At 35.8% G+C, this 19,846-nt stretch overlaps 1 protein-coding gene and 1 long non-coding RNA gene across 3 annotated transcripts in view; both read left to right on the plus strand.

Moving 5' to 3' along the window:
- The window catches only part of aebp1b (AE binding protein 1b), a 59,189-nt gene that overhangs the window by 38,286 nt on the left and 1,057 nt on the right, over positions 1-19,846 (plus strand). For both annotated transcript variants that reach the window (XM_056463171.1, XM_056463172.1), the window contains exons 11-20: positions 8,307-8,416; positions 8,504-8,643; positions 8,755-8,839; positions 12,662-12,806; positions 14,441-14,529; positions 14,734-14,857; positions 15,012-15,208; positions 17,373-17,552; positions 17,661-18,327; positions 18,552-18,691. In XM_056463171.1, the coding sequence (XP_056319146.1) occupies positions 8,307-8,416; positions 8,504-8,643; positions 8,755-8,839; positions 12,662-12,806; positions 14,441-14,529; positions 14,734-14,857; positions 15,012-15,208; positions 17,373-17,552; positions 17,661-18,327; positions 18,552-18,691 (1,877 nt within the window). The remainder of the gene's footprint in view (positions 1-8,306; positions 8,417-8,503; positions 8,644-8,754; positions 8,840-12,661; positions 12,807-14,440; positions 14,530-14,733; positions 14,858-15,011; positions 15,209-17,372; positions 17,553-17,660; positions 18,328-18,551; positions 18,692-19,846) is intronic.
- Positions 311-7,418, plus strand: LOC130233228 (uncharacterized). The gene is made up of 4 exons (XR_008838199.1): positions 311-1,013; positions 1,265-1,372; positions 1,464-1,556; positions 7,337-7,418. It is a non-coding gene; the product is annotated as an uncharacterized LOC130233228 (long non-coding RNA).

The raw sequence follows: 19,846 nt of genomic DNA on the forward strand, positions 1-19,846 counted from the left end.
TTTGATAATACTAAACTTAAGTATATAGGCTATGGGCTCTGGTTTATTGATAAAAAGTATTCCTCCAGTTTGTTTTGATAAACCAACAAAGATAACTTGCTAATGAATGCAGTATTTTGTACATTTTTATTTTTCTGAATTAAATGTTTTTTTCATCTTTTTCTTGGATTAATGGATTGAAATAATTGTGTTGCCAAAAAAATAAAAACGCATCATCGTGCACGTGCAGGTCGCAGGAGCGTTTTCAAATAGCGATTTGTAACGGCCCCTTTCCTCCATTTCGTGACTGCTGTCATCTCTAACACACGGAAGGTGAGTAAGTTGGCAAAATAAATATACAAATTAGATACGATTTGCACACAAATATCTACACTTACACGCATCATTATGTCGTGTAACCTGTTTTAGGAACGTCTCGCAAAGCGATTGCTGTTGTATAATATTGGGTAAACGTTATTATTTTGCGATAATAACAATCGGCTGGATATACATAATCACTCAAATTACACATCTACCTCACACATATATAATTAATTTAATGTAAAATATTGATTGATGTCGAAATATTTTATTGTCTTTGAACACGAAGCTTCCATGAAAGCCATTGCAAGTGACCGTTAATTTCAAATTAAACAGATAACGTTATACATTCGTACTGCTTATTGGACGGCTTTTTTCCACATATTTATTTATTTATTTATTGTCTTCCCTTACATATACAGTGTGTAGCAAGTGTCTTGAGCAGGGTTGCTTATATTATTTTCTAGCCGCGATGCTATCTAATATTCTTTCCTTATATTGTTTGTGAGTAATATTACGCATTTGTTATTATTTGCGTTTCTTAAAGTTACCTGTGTGACAAATTGTGTCTAAGTTATGTACTTCAATACATTTTTTATTCATTCACACAAATAATGTACATTAGGCCTGCTTTTTTTTCCTTCTCAGAACATCCACATAAACCCTGAAATTGTTCAGTATTCTCTCAAACAGCCGTTTAAGTCACCTCAAATGTAAGTATTTTTTTAAGGAACTAACTGAATTGGAAATAAATGTGAAAATATTCATTTAACAAACAATATTATTTGATAATCATTATCCAGCTGGGTAACACTGAACTAATGACATTAAACTTTTAACCTTTTAAGTGTCTAAAATCACTCACTTATTTTCTCATTTGCTTGTTTCTGATGTATCCATATTAGGTGTAAATCAATGTGACAGATATAGACTAGAAATTTAAAGTTTGCTGTATCAAATCCAGGTAGCAGAGGGACTTGAGGAGCCAGGTTGAAACGGTCCGATGCACTTCACTTGCAATGCAGATCATCATTTCTGTACAGCTTTCTACTTACTGCTGTGGACATGAAAGGTTCAGCAGACTTTTTGCTCTGAGTGAATGGCTATTAACATGGTGTGAAGAACAAAATCTGCTCTTTATTAACAATTGGAATCTTTTCTAGGATCGTCCTGGGCTTTCCAATGCTGATGGGCTGCACCACAGCAGTACTGGAGCTGAATTCCTGTCGGACAACATCTTCAGGATGCTTTGACTAGTGAGTGAAAATCCACATTTTAGCCATGTAGACTTTTGCTCGTCCCACTTTAATCACAGTAATGCATATCTGGCTAACTCCATAAAAACTGTGTCTGTTCCTCGTATTATTAGATCAAGAATAAAATTTACTATGTGTTCTAGAAAAAATCTATTAAAAATCAAACCAGAAAAATGGCAAATAAGTGAAAATACTTTTTTTTTTTTTTTTTTTTTTTAAGTTCGGTCTTCTAAACGTCAGGCCACTTGCACCTAAAGCACGTATTGTAAATGAACAGACAACAATCTTAATGCACTAATAATCCTAATCTTAATGTCTTACTGAAACCTGGCTTAAAAAAATGACTACAGTATGTTAGTTTAAAACGAAGCCGCGTTGAACTTGAATTTAATTAAATTATATTTATTATTAGATAAAGCAACCTAATGCTTGGGTAATACATTTAAAATTAATAGTTGTTCAATTAAAATAATATTTATAAAGTGTCCACCAAATTATAGTTTTTTTACAGAGTAGTGAGTTAGTTAATACCACCTCACAAATAAGTGAAGTTTTCAAACTAATTTCGAGAGGAGCATGTGATATGATTGCCACTCATCTACATTTACTAGTTAGCCAATCAGATTAACCCCAACTCACTATAAGTAGCCTAGCTAGAACTACTCTCTTATCTTCGTTTTCTGAAGAAACCCCCCCATCCACCCCTTCTCCTCCTTTCTTCCTTTACCACGGGGAGCTCTCGAGAACCACCTGATCTCGTACTCCCCTCATATGCTCTATGGACCAGGCGGGAGCCCTGGGCTCACCTATCTCCGAGCTCAGGGTTCTCTCCCGGGACAGCATGCCAAACCTGCTAACAGTTGTCAAACAATATCTAAGTGTGAACTCTTGAAACATGGTTTAAAGTAAATTAAAATTTTGTCATCATTTACCCACCTCTAATATGTTCCAAACCTGTTTGATTTTCTTTCTTTAGTTGAGCGCAACACATTATATTTTGATTACAGCTGAACATTTTTTACAGTTAAAAATAAAGTATAACCAGTATAACAAAAGTATGGATTGTGGTTATAGGTTTTCTGTTTTCAGTTTAACAGATGAAAGAAACTTAAACAGGATTGGAACAAGTGAAGGTTGAGTAAATGATTTTTTGGGTGAACTCTCCCTTTAAAGTGGAAGTGAAGCACTCAGTCAAGTTTACATTAATTTGTAAATTGATTTCCAGTTTAGTGAAAATATAATAAACAAACTTGATTAATGTAACCATTACTGAAGAAAAGAGCATGTTTTACAATAGTTTGTATTTTTAGAGCTAGGGTGCAGCTATTTTGGAATATCACTGTCTGACGTCACGAGGTTGGTTCCGTTCCCTCAGCTGAACAGATAGAGTGGAAATAATGGACTGTACACGGACACTGGAAAGCCTAATTTAACACAATGCATGACGTTTTGGATGTGCATCACAGAGCTGGTGCAAATACAAGCATTACATTTACAGTTAAAGTCAGAATTATTAACCCCCCCTTTGAATTTTTTTTCTTTTTTTAAATATTTTTATAACACTTATTTGTTTTATTTCAGCTAGAATAAAAGCTGTTTTTAATTTTTTTAAAGCCATTTTAAGGTCAAAATTATTAGCCCTTTTAAGTTATATTTTTTAATAGTTTACAGAACAAACCATCGTTATACAATAACTTGCCTAATTACCCTAACCCCCCTAGTTAACCTAATTAACCTAGTTAAGCCTTTAAATGTCACTTTAAGCTAATTCTGACTTCAACTGTATGTCCGAAACATAAAAATACATTTATACATTTTTAAATTTTTATTTTATTACCGATCAATTGATGTGCTTTGGTCCACTCTCTGTTTTACGATGCCTGACTGCCCTCAATGTCTTTAACAAGATCTGGTACCTAATGGAGGCGGGTACTTTCACTTTTCACTATATAGCCCCTCACTTCTGTTCATGTTCAAACCAAACTAAGATTAGTGCAGTTTTTCACATCACAGTTTTTTTCGTGCTTCATATTTAACGTTGAAAGATTATTGTAATTGTTGCATTAGTCTGAATGTAAATCACCGTGCCAGGCAGCGCTGCACCAGTGTGTGAGAGTAGACCAAAGCAGATCAAATGAACAGTATTTAAAAAAGAAAAATAGTAAACATAAAAAAAAGTTTAGATTTTAGACACAAGTCTGTTCCTTGTATTTGTACCAGCTCTGCGATGCATGTCCACAACTTCACGCATTGTGTTAAATTAGGCTTTTCAGTCTTCATGTTCAGTCCATTACTTCCACGATATCAGTTCAGTTGAGGGAACGGAACCAACACCGTGGCATCAGACACAGCGACATTCCAAAATAGCTGCACCCTAGCTCTAAAAACTACAGTAAAGTTTTCTTCTAAATGGTTACATTAAAACTACAGTTGGCATTTTCTTCTAAATGGTTACATTAATCGAGTTCGTAATATATATTTTCATGAATGTAAAAAACTATTTGCAAAATAATGTAAACTTGACAGACTGCTTTACTTTCATTTATATATTTTACAAAACAAGACTTTATATTAAGGCACATTAACCATAGTACTTAAAGTTAAATTAATAATATGGTAGAATGCACTTATTAAGTACTGTATATACATATTTTTACATTGTACTTTTTTAATCATCTGCATGTAAATGGATCTAATACAGGGTTCAACGCTAAGGACATTTTCTACTGGCATGGCTGGACCAGCGGTTCAGATTTTTACTTGTCCTGCCAAAATTTTCACTGGCCCCACCAAAATAAATAAAAAAATAGCCACATATTTTAAAGTGCACCTATGTTAGCCCTTTTTTTATGTTTAATATAAGTGTTTTGCGTTTCCAGAATGTTTCTGTAAAGTTTCAGCTCAAAACACCCATCAGATTTTTTATTATACCTTTTATTAAATTCCTATTTATAAATTTTTTCACTGGGTGGCAGTTTTGGTGTACTGCTCCTTTAAGGCTAGTCCTCCCCGCCCACCGTTTCTATGTGCCTTTCTGCGTGCCTTAATCTCCTCCCTCGGCAGCGTCAGACAACAGACAGACTTAAAGGAAGCAGATCTCACGTAGCGTTTGTGAGAAATACTACAGTAAGAACTTTACCAATTAGTATTTATTGTGCAGTTGCATGGCAGAGTCACACAAAGTTCACGCGCGCACACACACACACCGCAGCAGACACACACACACACACACACACACACACACACACACACACACACACACACACACACACACACACACACACACAGACAGAGCGCCCGTTTAGCTTTGCACTCTGCACGCAAATGTGACAGGATACAGGTTAATCTCCACTGCTGTATGGATATCTGTTATATTAATGTATAAAATAAACCTGATTTAACGTCCACAAACTGGGACTGAAGCATCTTCCTTTATAATTGTTCTGACACGCGGCTGTGCTGATGAAGTAAAGCTAAGCTAAATCGCTGTAATTCATTACACACGTGCACTGTTTTAAAACATTTTAAACTTGTGAGACTCACTCTTGATCACATTTGATGATGATTAATGATCCTAACGAACTGAACACACCTTTTATTCCCGGTTGCTTTGCACACGTCTGGTCTTGTGGATATGATTATACACGTGACTACATGCAGCTGTCAATCAATTCAACTCCTACGTAAAGTTGCGGTTGATCTGAAAACCGCTCCAATTGGTCCACCGTTTTTTATGTTGCTAAATGGAAAAAAAAGGACTGGGTGTGTTTATATCACCCCAATATGACAGTCTATACACCACACATGCACATATGTCTGTCCAAACAGCTTGAAAAGTAGATTTTTTACCATAGGTGCCCTTTAAATAATGTGTCAAAAATAATGTCTGTGAATCTAGAATTTAAATATTTTTAAGATGTTTAAATATTTAGCAGTAAAATAAAGCAGTATAGAAAATGTGCAGGTATTTTATTGCAAAACAAAAGGTGGCAGACTTAAAAAACTTTTAAAAAATATGTGCAAAACATCACTTCATTTTTTTCGTCGTGTTGTACCCATGTAAATATCTGTTTCCACAACGTCAGAAACAGACGTTTCCTTTTAGCCTCATAATTTGATGTTGCTGTCATGTTGCCGTCTCTTCACTGTACTGGTTTTTACCAGGTTGTGGAAAAAAATAACATGCTTACAACATCCAATCAGATAAAAGGAACCAAAAAGCAATATAGTGTTTACGACTTCACAGAAAAGGTAGCATTCAAAGACTTAAAAACACAAATTGTTTCTCGATTCTAAGACTGTATTTGCATGCAATTGACAAATAGTCGCAGGCAAATTAAAATTTTGTGACAAGGCAGCACTGGCCTGATCGGGCCAATAACGATTCTCTCTACTGTCCCAAACATCTCTCACGCTGGCCCCGGGTCATTGGGCAGTCCTTATTGTTGAGCCCTGTAATATTAATTTCTGTATTTCAAAGGCCACTTGAATTTAGTCCAAATACAATATTGGACCTTCATGCATTGTTGAAAAGGTTTAGGGAATTAATAGTAGTTTAGGATTTATTGACAGCTATACATTAGTCCCGCCCCCAGAGACTGACGCAACTTGCAGTTTCGCTTTAGTGCTACGGAGGACTCGTTAGAGCGCTCGTGAGAGGTATGCGAGTCGCCAGTTGTATCACGGCCAAGCTTATGAGTGTGCGTAACTTTTAAAGTAAGTTTACTTCCAAGTTCCAATATAAATGTTCATGAACCTGCCATGCTTGCATTGTTGTTAGGGTTTGCACTCGCCGGTCGGACGTGTCATATGTACCTTTGCACGTGCATTGAGCTAATGCTAGCAAAGGAATGTTTATCATTCGTGCACGAGGCGCCGACGCACGTTGTATTAACGAGTTGTTGATAACTAAGTATCAAATATGTTTGAGTGTTATACCATATATACAGTATCTGCAGTGTGTAGTTGCTATTTAAACAACGTCAGTGAAATTTGCAGTTATTGTGGGCTGAAGCCACATGCTTTATTGGGTGCAGTAATTATGTAAACATTTATTTAGCAACATATTCTGTTCTAATATTTCATCTGTAATTTGATGTTCATTTCTCATGTCATTGTAAACTGATTATTTATATCCTTTGTGTTTATTGTAGAAACCACACCCACACACGCACATATGTGCATATTCCAATTAACCCATTAAATACCTCTGACTGGACTCCTGGATTATGTGCATTCTTACCGATGCCCCGTAATGATCCCAATTAAGTCTGAACTAGTGAATACAGTTCAAACCCTATCAAACATGCATAATTGATTTAAATTTTTAACTTACATAATTTTCTGTTTATATAATGTGTTAATAACAAACAACTAATGGTTAATTAAAAAAAAAGGTAATAACTACAACCTGAAAAAAAAATATCAATATCGCATATGCAGTACACTCAAAATTATAGTGCATTATCTGTGTGAATAAGTGGGATAATATGTGGGGTGCACTAAGGAGGGAGTTGTTTCAGACACAGCTTTTGTGTTGTCTTATTACTGCTTGTGCTCAGATATTTGAGAGGTTTACATTCTATGGATTTTGCCTTTATTGATGTATATGGGCACTCAATTCATAACTTTATTGATGTTTCCTTTTGTTATTCAGAAATGTTCTGCATATCTTTTGTGAATATGTCTAGATAAGTAAAAAAAATGGCTCTGGGAATATTGTGAATTTCCTTTGTTTTCATAACTTCTCAGGTTAACTACTTTTTAATTTACTTTTATAGGGACACCTCCAATGTGAAGCAGTGGACAGCTAAAGATGTTGCTGGCTGTTATTGCTAGACATTATTTAAATTTGATTGTTTGTATTAAAATGTATATTACATTATTAATCATATTTTGTGAATGTAATTATGATGTATATTGATTAATAAAAGTGATTATTTATGAAAAATGCGATTGTATTTTTAAAAATCTATAAACATGTATCGATAGAAAGATAGATACATAGATTGATAGATACATAGATAGATAGATGTCTATTGAATTTGTGATTAAAAGTTTGCACAAATCATATATTAAGAGAGATAGGAAAAAAAAGCATTAAAAAATAAAATGGTGCTTCAGAGCACTCAAGGTGGTTCCTGGTCATTCTTAATATGCGGGTTGCTCAGAGAACTGCCCCTTTTGAAATGGTGCCTAGAGGTTCTTTAGAGGGTTCCGCCGGCGTGGCAATGTGAAGAACCCCAAAAAGTGCCTCCATGAACCTTTAATTTTTACAGTGTTAATAAGAGGGTTCCTCCAGGAACCCTTGAAGTTCCTCAGAGAACTGCCCCTTTTGAAATGGTGCCTAGAGGTTCTTTAGAGGGTTCCGCCGGTGTGGCAATGTGAAAACCCTCAAAAAGTGCCTCCAGGAATTTTTTATTTTTACAGTGTAGGTCTTCCAGGTACTTCTCGCATACTGTTTTTCAAATACTATGAATTCAGACATACTACTAGGTTCGCATACTATATAGTATAGAAGTATGCAATTTCAAACAGCCACTATCTTATATTTCCATTGTTTGACAGACACAGCAGCAATGCTCATTTGCCATACTGTCAGTCCACAGCTGTGGATATATATACACACACACTTGATGTTCTGTCCCCCTCACAAGTGAAATAGGACTACATCAGCTACTGTATATCAACAAAGTGTTATGAAAAAGCCCACTTTTATTATGCAAGTCACCACCACCTCTTTTTTTTCAGTATGTCCTCCCTTGGGTATGGAGTCTCATCGCATAGACAATGACCAGCTACTAACATCCTCTGTTTTTCAACATCGTTATGGGTCACACAGAGCTCGTCTTAATATTCAGGTACAAACATGTGAAGAGATACACACTTCTACTAGCAGCTGAACCTTTGATTTTGTGTCAGTTTGAGCATTTTAGCTTATTTAACAGGCATCTGGTGATGACGATGACATGAATGGTGGAGCATGGTGTGGTAACCCTGAAGAGAAGGTCCATTGGATTGAAGTGGATGCACGTACACTAACAGAGTTCACAGGGGTGATCACCCAAGGACGAGATGACCCCTTAGAGTAAGACAGATTCTAAAAACCTAGAAACCATGTGGTAAAGTGAACTGTTGAATCAAAATCTAATCTAAACATTCTACACATACATTCCTTGTTACTGTTTTGTTGTTTCAGGAGTGACTATGTGTCTACCTACTATGTGGCATTTAGTAATGATAGCAGAGAGTGGACTTTCCTTCATGATGGATATGCTGAATGGGTAGGTTGCCAGATTACAGACCACAATAATTTTTTCTCCTTATCAATTTTTTATGTGACCCTGACATTGCAGGGATACAGTTATTAATTGATCTCAAAGTCACGTGTAATATGAGAAACACATTAAACATGTAAAAAGAGGGTTGGGAAAATATACATGTAAAATCCAAGGGATCACATTTGAACTAAAATGTGGACAGGTGGAAAAAGCATAATCAGAATGGATTTAACAAGAAAAAAATCCAAAACCATATTTCTCATGTGTTGCAAATATTAAATATAAGAAGCTGCACATACTGTAGTTATGTGAAACCAAAGTAGTTTTTTCTGTAGGGGAAAGCTAAGGCCCAATTCCAATTCTATTTTTGTGCCCCTACCCCATCCCCTTGGCCCTTAAAACCGAGTGAGAAGGGGAAGGGCTTCAAAATGTATCCCTAAGAAATAGGACAGCACTACATAACCTGCACATGTCATCATATGTCATCGCGATCTCATGCTTCATATGAGATCAGACAATCGCGACTGCTGTAGTTATTCCAGTTGCTTATTTTTTTGGTATTTATCTTCAGGAAATCACTGAAGGCATATATTATGTTAATCTAACGATCTAATTTGGCAATAAGATCGTAACTATACTGCACATTTACACAGTGGCCAAATTCATCTATGTAAACACAGCAAAAACGACATTAACATTATAGCAGACACTGTAAAAACCTCATTCCCAGCCACTAGACTTTTCTGACAGGGTATTCCAGTGTCATCGCAGACACTGCAAAAACCTCATTCCCAGCCACTAGACTTTTCTGACAGGGTATTCCAGTGTCATCGAGTGTCAGAATGTTGTGGGATTGCTATACAGGAGTTTTTATTATGAATTATAGAATTTTTGCAGTTTATATTTTAGCTTTTTTTTTTAAGCATGACGTTAAAACAAGAACGCAGTTATGAATGTATTAAAACATGTGCTTGTTTGTTGTGAAAAAATTTGCAATAATGACAAAAATACTAATCTGTAGATCTTCTCACTTCCGGGTGCAGCTATCCTGCCGTTGTGGCTGGTGTATTCTGGGGAATTTTCTTACCCCTTGGTTTCGAGTGTGGTCCTGAAAATCTATCCCTTCCCCTCAAGCTAAAGAGAATTGGGACACCCCTACCCTTTCACGGGAATGCTCAAAACAAGGGGTAGGGGTAAGGGCAAGGGCTAAGGGGTTGAATTGGGATTGGGCCTAAATCGTACCTAAAAGTACATAAAAGTTTAGTTTCAGTTGAAATATACACTGTAAAAAAAAGTTCTGTAAAATTTACGGAAAAATACTGGCAGCTATGGTTGCCAAAATTTTTTAGTAAAAAATACAGAATTTTTCTGTAAAATTGTTTTTACAGAAAAATGTATTTTTAACAAGAGAAAATTTTATTCATTAACTGATGCAATGATCATTTACAAACCTTTGAGTTAATTATTTATACTTGCAGAAAGCAGCTACGTTTTAATTGGCATTTACTGGCATTAAAAATCAATATTTTAAATGTCCAAGTAATATATCTGAGCATATTGATATTGAGAACCATTGTACATCAGTTCACTACAAAAACTTTTTAAAGGATGTAAAGTCATTGAATGCATTATTGTGTTCATGTGTGACTAATTAACAAACAGACTTTCACTGCATTAGTAACTGCACAGTCACATTTAAACAAAAGAAGCTACAACATAACATCAGATTCTCTTGTGACCTTGCACACAGATGCTACTGTCCTCCACAATGGTGGCACAAAAATGTTTTACAGTATTTTGCTGTTGTTTTTCCTGATTTTACAAAACAATACTGGCAGCTGTGGTTTCCAGTAATCTACTGTTTTTAACATTTTACAGTCATAAATTCAATATACAGAATATTTCTGTTAAAAATACATTCCACAGTCTTCATTCCACTGTATTTTTTGTCGAACATATTTAACCCCTTAAATTGCAGAGCAAAATCCTCACTAGTGTCCTCGCTACAGAGGGTTGAACACTTAAACAGTGATGAAGTTAATGAGATAATTAAGTGTCTAATTAAAGGAGGATTAATACTTATTGATGAACAAGTGTTAACAAGCAGAATCACTGAAGGAAAGAAAAACAAGACCAAATAACACAAATTACAGCCAAAATCAAAGATGAAATCAACTGAGAATAAAACTCTAAATAAAAATAATAATTAACAAAAATAAAAATAATTACACATTAAAAATTTTATTTGTCAAGATCTCAGCAGAGATCATTAAACAACTCTACAAACATCAGGACATCACTTATTTCTGTCACATGAATGAAAGCTCTTAATGAAATTGTTGTACATTTGAAGTCACCATGCTGGAGGACAGAGCCTGCTTTAGTCGGGATCTTCAACTTCTTGGATTAAAATAGTTTTTACTTTGGTTGCTATAATTAATTGTGTTAACCACACTTTTTGTATAACAAGAAAAGCCGAAATAAACATAAAATTAAGTGTGATGAGATTAATTATCATATCAAAGCCACCCTTGCATTCTTCTTGAAATTCATTTTAAGTATCAGAATTGAATCAAATATATAAATGAACCACCGGAACTTCAGCAATCAATGAGTTTAACAGGTTTAAATACAGAAATCATTATGAGAACGTTTAAACTACAGCAGAACTCAAAAACACAAAGACGTCAACAATTAGTCTTTGAATCTCAATAATGATGACAAACAAAAAATCTAAATCAAATAAAAAAACAACCCAGAACAATACAACACACTCTACTGAAATATTACACCCCAAAAACAAAAATAAATTAAAGGCAAAGAAAGAAATGTTAAGAGCATAAAGCTGCATAATTTATTCATGCTGCAATGCATGCTGGGAGTTTTCTTTTGTACTATGCACCCAGCATGCATTGTAGCATGAATGAATTAAGCAGCTTTTTTTTTTTTTTTTAGAAACCATGGTTGAGGTTCATATCCTGATTCTTGATGTCTGTTTGTCTTAAATGAGTTGTAGAAGCTCTCTAGGTTTTCTGCATGAAACTAATGATTAATTTCTTCATAGTTGTTTGTTGACCCTTCTGGAAGCTGTACTACTGTTTCAAATAACATCACATGAATTAAATATAATAAATTGCAATTTTTTTGTGACTTATGAAATCAAATCTGTAATAAAACACATAAAAGTTTTCATCACTTTTCAAGCTATAACCGACGAGTTTCAGAAACACAATTATAACAGCTAGCAATACATTAAGATAGACAAGTAAAGGTTCAAGAGCTCAACTAATGCAGCCTCTGATCTCCATGATGGTTAGGTCAAATCAAACATTTTCATTAAAAATATAAACCTCTGTTAATTATCATATATTCTTGCAGATATGAAAGAATTGAATCAAACTGTAATCAGTGAAGCTGCTAATGCTGTTAATTAATGGAGTTGTTTAATTCTCTGTTTTAATTCAGTTGGTTTGGTGTGAGGCTGTGTCTGTGGTTTTATTTCTTGTTCTTTCATTCAGTGATTGTGCTTGTTAGCTGCAGGTGTTCAACAATTCACCTATTTGTCGTCATTCACTCTGTCTAGTGGACTAAACTAATTGACTAATTTAGGGACTAGTGAATGAGAGTGTATGGTGAGATTTCAGGCACTCTGATTAGTTTCTCGAAAACAAAGGTTAGATCTGTTACAGTTATTTTCCGTATTTTGCATTGAAATGAGCTGTTAATCATTTAACAGGTTTTCACTGTAGATTGTACAGACGTTTACTGTTAAAATCACTGACATTTTTACAGTGTAGTCATGTTCTGCTTTCTCTCTGTTCTCAGTTATTCTTTGGTAACTCGGATAAAAACACCCCGGTATTGTCTCAGTTTATGGAGCCGGTAGTGGCACGTTACATCCGTATCTTGCCACAGAGCTGGAATGGTACCATGTGTATGAGGATGGAGATTTTGGGCTGCCCAGTACAAGGTAAGATATTCACAACCTTTTATTAGACTCATCACAGAAGTTCATGCAAAGCTTTGAGTGTGAGAGGGGTTTCGAAACAGAATACAAACATGCATTGGTATTGCAAGGTTTTAATCTTCATTCTTTACCATCTTCTTAACCTGCTATAAAGTTCCCTGCTGGTTAACCCTAGAGCAGGGGTCACCAAACTTGTTCCTGGAAGGCTGGTGTCCTGCAGAGTTTAGGTCTATACCCTAATCAAACACACCTTGCATGCTTGCTTTCCAGTCAGTAACACCATGTGTTTTCCATTTTGAGTTTTATTTATCTAACCCCACAACTCATTTGCATTCATACAATTCTGAATTTGAATTTAATTAACTTTTGCCAAAGGTATGATGTAAGATAAGGAAATTTTGGGGGGTTCTAGGATAATGGTGTTCTGTTCATTTGTGGGACTCAAGATGGTTGCTTATAAATTAATTGTTATTTAATTAACAATTAATAGTGTCTGATCATCCCTCATTCATTACACTTATTTACCCCTAACTGGCGGAATGGCCGAACATGTCGATTGCTCTCACGAATGTTCTGTAAACAGCATATACAAGGGTGTGTGTGTTTCTTTTGTCTGTTGCTATTTTTCGAAGTTTGAATGGAAATGTGTGTAGGTATGGTGTGTCCACAAATATATTGTAGTGATGTAAAAACTCCAGGTCTCTTTTTAAAAATGATGTGAAGTTAAAATAGTATCTAAATCCCTGCAATTTAGAGGCCCATCGCAGTGTGATATAGCAGTGCAGTTTTCCGCACCCACTGATATTGATTGACAGGCACAAATTACTTGTAAATTATGTGTCGGTATTAATACATACACAGCACACAAGACAGGATTTGCAAAGACAATGGGTTTAAAAGATCTGTTCGAACCTCTCTCTGATCCAACTGTACTTCAAGCAGCAGTAAATGGCATACTTTGTTTTTATAGCATTTTATAGCAACCACTTTTGAGCTACATAATTCATAATTGCTGGAATCACCACAGCTACAGAGTGTACACAACTATAAACGACAATGCTTCAATCGCACAACATTAATAAGTTTTATTTTGTACAGTAACTCAAATATAATGTGTCTCTATAAAACATGTTTGGTGGGCATCCTGTCACATTTGCCACAAGTAGATGAGAAACTGTGTTAAACAAAAATGCTGTAATAATGTTCGCTGTGTGGGCGTGCACAACCATTGTTGTAACGTAATTTGTGTGTGGCTCATTCATCTTATTGTGGTATTTGTAACTGTGGGTCTCTGTTTCATTGTGTCTCAGTTGCTTTTTTGTCTTTTTGCTGTGTTTATCCTTATATTTGACCCTAGGTATCCTTCTTTTTGAAGAGAAATGTCCCAAGAAACCAGGGCAATTTATAGGCACAGACGCAAAAAAACTAATATTCCCTCTGATCCAAAAAATGTACAGGGTATACTAAATGATCTGATGGATATTTGGACCTGAAACTTCACAGATACATTCTGCAAACACAAAATACTTATTTTACATAAGTCAAAAGACCAAAATTTGAACCATTGTTACTAATATTTCTGCCTGTATCCACATTTTCTAAATAAATTAATTATTGTGCATTTATTCTTTACTCAGATCCACTTAGCCAACACCAGAGTCAGAATGAAGTGACACATCGAGATAACCTGGACTACACCCATCACAACTACCTAGACATGGAGAAGGTGATCGAAAGCAGCAAAAAGTTGAAAGTTCATGAGTGGCCAAAAAAGCAAAAAACTGCATTAATAATAGAGAAAATGCAAAACATTAATATTTGCAGCACAAAATATTTGCACCATAGAATTAGTTAAAAATTTAAGTTAAGTAGACTTAGAGATGAAAAATGGAAGGCAATCGTTTCAAAATTGTCTCTTTTTTTGTCACAGCTAATGAAATCCATTTCTGATGAGTGCCCCAACATCACCAGATTCTACAGTTTGGGCAAGAGCTTTAAAGGTCGTGAAATTTATGCCATGGAGATTACTGATAACCCTGGGGTCCACGAAACAGGTATGGAACAACAGAGTTGTATGGACCCATTTTTATTCCTTTTTGTTTGATTACTGGTCATGCTAATTACATTTTTATTAAATAAAAAAGGAGAACCAAGCAATGCAAGTGTGTGCATCATTCATTTGATGAACATATCAATATGTTTCCTCAGGAGAGCCAGAATTCAGGTACACAGCAGGCTATCATGGGAATGAGGCTTTGGGACGAGAGCTGCTTCTAATGCTCATGCAGTATTTGTGTAAAGAGTACAAAGATGGCAACCCTCGAGTTCGCCACCTAGTGGATGAAACACGAATTCATCTGGTACCTTCAGTCAATCCTGATGGCCATGTGAGAGCTTTTGAGAAGGTGTGTTTAAAATATGTATACAAAGGTTCAAAGTGAATGTCATTTCAGCAATTATAAATTGCTATAATAAGGACTATGATAATGACTTTCCTAAATCTAGCATTTAGAATTGAGCTAATAAACAAGCTATTTAATTTAAAATTGAGCTAATATATTTAATGCTAATAATGCATAAAAAGGTATTTCTAGTCAATTAGCCATGGTCAGGTAGTAAATAAAAAGATGTTAGGTAAACTAGTAAATCCAGATAGTCAAACTCAAGGCTAAGCATGAATAGTGAGAATTTGATATGCCAGACATTTAAAACCAACAAGACAATATTTTGATTGTTTCAGATTTGGTGTCTTTAAGAATTCCACCATTATAGCTTATAGTATAACAGATAACATACAAACTCCTGATTAATAAGGGAATAAGCCAAAGGAAAGTGAGAGCTTATGTGTCTTAAATATTGCTTTTGTATTTTTTACTTTATGTATTGTATTTACATTAACTTATATTTGCACAAAATATATTAATGTCAGCATATTAATGGCACATTTGAGCAGAATTAGTAATTGTGTAATTAAATTTGTTATTTTATGAAATGTCTAATTTTTCTAAAATGTTCTATGTTGAGTTTCTACGTCCGTCAGCAGGACCTACATTTTAGACTTAATTTTTTTTTCTATTTTCTTTGTGCACGTCATTCTCAAGTAAAGAAATGTGGATATTGCCGTTTGCTTTTTTCATTTGGCAAAAATTTTAATTGGGGTGTCAGGGTTCAAACACATTTTTACTACTAAAATTCCATGACTGTTCCAGGACTTTCAAGTAAACTTTCATGACCTGATGTTTCATGTAATCTCTATGCATACGTGGTAAACAATAAGAAAAACAGTGTACGTTCAAATTGATTACAGCATATCATAAAACTTCCATTTAGTTTAATATTATTTTTATATCTGTAAAATGTATTTAGAAAATGCTTACTAGGGTTGGGCGATGATGACCAATTTGCCATCATACGATGTCTAATGTGTAACATCGCGATAGACAATGGCATCATCGTCATAGGTGGTGGTGAATTAAATATTTATGAATAATAAATTAATTCATAATGAATTAATTATCCGTAGCCTACCGTTTCAACTACCTGACCCGCATAGTACCATAACCAAATCATAAATAAATAAAGATAAGTTACACACAAATTACCACCTGTCAATCACCTTTTCCACGGCACTCTGGCATGAACAGGCAGAGTGATCTGTGTCGTTACATTGGTGTTGACAAACTTGGTTTGGTAAAAAGGTGCACAACTAACAGGAACCATCCAACAGTATCTGATGTTTTCGCTGAAATTACTAAGTGCAAGCGTGAAAGCGAAAGATTGAAGCAGTGTACACTGAAACACTGTAACACGTTACCTGATCGATTCAAAAGACTGACTAGTTAGTGTGTATTTTTCGCCAGTTGGTTGCTGCTGCCACGGGGTTGGCATGGAGGATCGCAATGCCGGCTCAGCCTCGTGAAGACTTTTGTCCATCAGTGATGGATGATGGCATTGTCTAATGACCCAATCCTAATGCTTACACAGCACTCATAATGTGAGAACAGAATAGAAGTAAAAACAAGTAACCTATATACAAGTGTACAGATATTTGTTAAATTAATTTCCATGACTTTTACAAAACTTTGTGGGATTTTCTGATTTTCCAAACTTTACCAGGCCTGGAAAATGCCATGCCAAAATTCCCTGACAAGATCTGACAGCAGTCTGCCGTGCACAGTTTCAAGATCATTTACTATTAATAAATATCACATTTGGAAGAGAGACATATGCATGGGTTTACACCAACTAAATAAACACTGTATATAATCATCTGTTGAGAAGGGATTTCTCTGAAATTAGAAGAAGCTTGTCCTGGAAACAGTATTCCTTAAATTGCAAAGTAACAAGTACACTTCATTCATGAGCACTATTCATTATTACCAGACTTTAAAATCTGACCTCAAAATTTAAACCTAGAGAGATCAAAATTTCATCTGGACAGGTTTGATTCCCAGTAAACATTATCAATAATAGACAGATCTTTGTGGATAAAACAGCTAACCAGATGTTCAAATATGAATGGTGTTTGACTACTTACTAAAGTATGCAAGTAACCACATTGTTTCACAGGGTTCAGAGTTGGGCAGCTGGACATTAGGACACTGGACTGAAGATGGCCATGATATCTTCCAGAACTTTCCAGACCTAAATAACATTTATTGGGATGCAGAGGATAAAGGCATGATGCCCAAATTGACACCAAATCACCATATACCCATTCCTGAGGGTATTCTGTCAAGCAATGGCTCAGTGAGAAAATAATCCTGTGCTATTTATAAATTAAACCGCCACTCACATACAGTAGCCTTGAGCTCAACTTTTCACAACAGATATGTTTTATAATGTTCTACCTTTCAGGTTGCAATGGAGACTCTTGCTCTTATCTCATGGATGGAGACCCATCCATTTGTGCTTGGTGCCAACCTGCAGGGTGGTGAGAAACTGGTGACATACCCATTTGACATGCGCCGTCTAACCAAAGAGTCTGAGGCTATAGAGAAAAAACTTGGCTCCAGAGGAAACAGACGTAAGCGACAGTATGAGGAAGAGGAAGAAGAACCCAACCCTTACCTTCACATAGGATACCATCAGGAGAGCTACAGTGGACCCCAGGAAAACCACGCATATGATCATGAGAGCTATGGGTATCATCAAGAAAGTTATGGGTATCACCATCAGAACCAGGGGTACCATGAGGAAACACAAGGGTATCACGATGAGACCCAAGGATATCATAATGAAAACCAAGGGTATCATAATGAGAACCAAAGGTACCACCATGAGGGTTACTCTGAAGGATACAATGAGGGATATCAAGAGGGATATCGGGGGGGTTATGAAGAGGGTGAGCAGGAGGAAGAAATCAGAATGGTTGAGGACCAATCTTTGTTTCGCTGGCTGGCCATATCGTATGCCTCTACTCACCGCACCATGACACAAACATATCAAAGAGGATGCCATAGTGATGACCCAACAGGTGGGATGGGAATTGTCAACCGTGCAAAGTGGAAGCCCATTCCAGGAAGTAAGCATTGTGTGTGTGTTTGTGTGGAACGGTTATTTTGAACACAAAATGTTCAATCCTGTTATTAGAGTGGCATAATGCAAAGGTTACATTGAAGGCCTGAAAAATGTACCACAAAGATGCCCCTCCAGGTGCATGATTGAACATTTATTCTAGAAGATGGGGTGTCCAAAGCAATTTAAAAATGATTTGATACCCCAGTAAAGTCCCCTCTTCTCTTGTAGGTATGGATGACTTCAGTTACCTTCACACTAACTGTTTTGAACTGTCAGTTTTCCTTGGCTGTGATAAATTTCCTCACCAGAGTGAACTTTTAAGAGAGTGGGAGCACAACCGAGAAGCCCTGCTGACATTTATGGCTCAGGTGAGCTGCTCACTTTCATATCATGAGAACAGCACATCAATTTTTTTATATATAATAAAGAATGATTTTTCATTGAATAGTAAGGATCTCATTCAAGTCTAAGCCAAGTCCTAATTCTCCATAAAATTTGGTATTAGACCCTTATGGCCCATTTCCACTGAGTACCACTTTTTGGTCACCCTTTGCAAAGGGTACCAACAGACCCAAAGGGTACCATAAGGCAGAGCTAGACATGCAGCTGAACGCAATTGGTTTACAGAGATACGTCACTCGCAGAAGCAGGTGAATGAAAACAAAGGAAGCGCCATTTTTAAAAGCACAGCCGAGACATTACACCGTAATAGTATATACATATAATAACAAGCCATGGACATGCAGCTCAAACAAACCTTGTCGTCATCTTGATGTACAGCCACAATGCCAAGAAGAACAAAATCTACTGTATCCTGTTGTTGTTTTAAGAGTCTGTCTAAAGCGCGAGTGGTTTTACGTTCTCCAGAGAGCTCGCTGCACGTCTATATTTGGAATAACAAACTTCTTGAGCTCATATTAATAACATGCGTGTGATCATTGAAACGCTCTGATATCCGATCCTGTCAGAACGAGACAAACACGAGAGTGAAGCGCAATAAAACAAACCTAAAACATGAACAAACTGCCATGTTTAACTATTATCATCACCTCATGGACTATTATGAACTGGAAATGACGGAATTACTTTCTAACAAGAGGCAACATGTGCTGCTGAAGATTAAAGACGCATATGAGAGGTTCGCTCTGACTGTTGGCTATATTTCGTGTTGTTTTTGAACCCAAAAAAGGACTAAATGTATTCTGTGTGTAGTTTTTCTGTAATTGATAACATATTGGAGACTGTAAGGGTTTGTATGTGTTCATATATGCTGCATTTATTTATTTTAAATAATTGCAGATGTTACAGTAGGCTATTTTGCACTCATTGATCTGCAGTTATAATCAAATCACGTTTATAGAAAGGTTAGTAATGAACATTTAAATACAAGTATTTATGTGTGTAAAGCACCTGTTTTGTGAGAAGAGCTTCTCATTTGATATGTAAACGACCCTTAAGACTTTACTGTGACATTTCCTTGAGTAAAAATGACGTCGTCTGAAACTTTCTGTCGTACACCACAC

This window comes from Danio aesculapii, chromosome 8 (assembly GCF_903798145.1).
Source record: "Danio aesculapii chromosome 8, fDanAes4.1, whole genome shotgun sequence".
Classification (NCBI taxonomy): domain Eukaryota; kingdom Metazoa; phylum Chordata; class Actinopteri; order Cypriniformes; family Danionidae; genus Danio; species Danio aesculapii.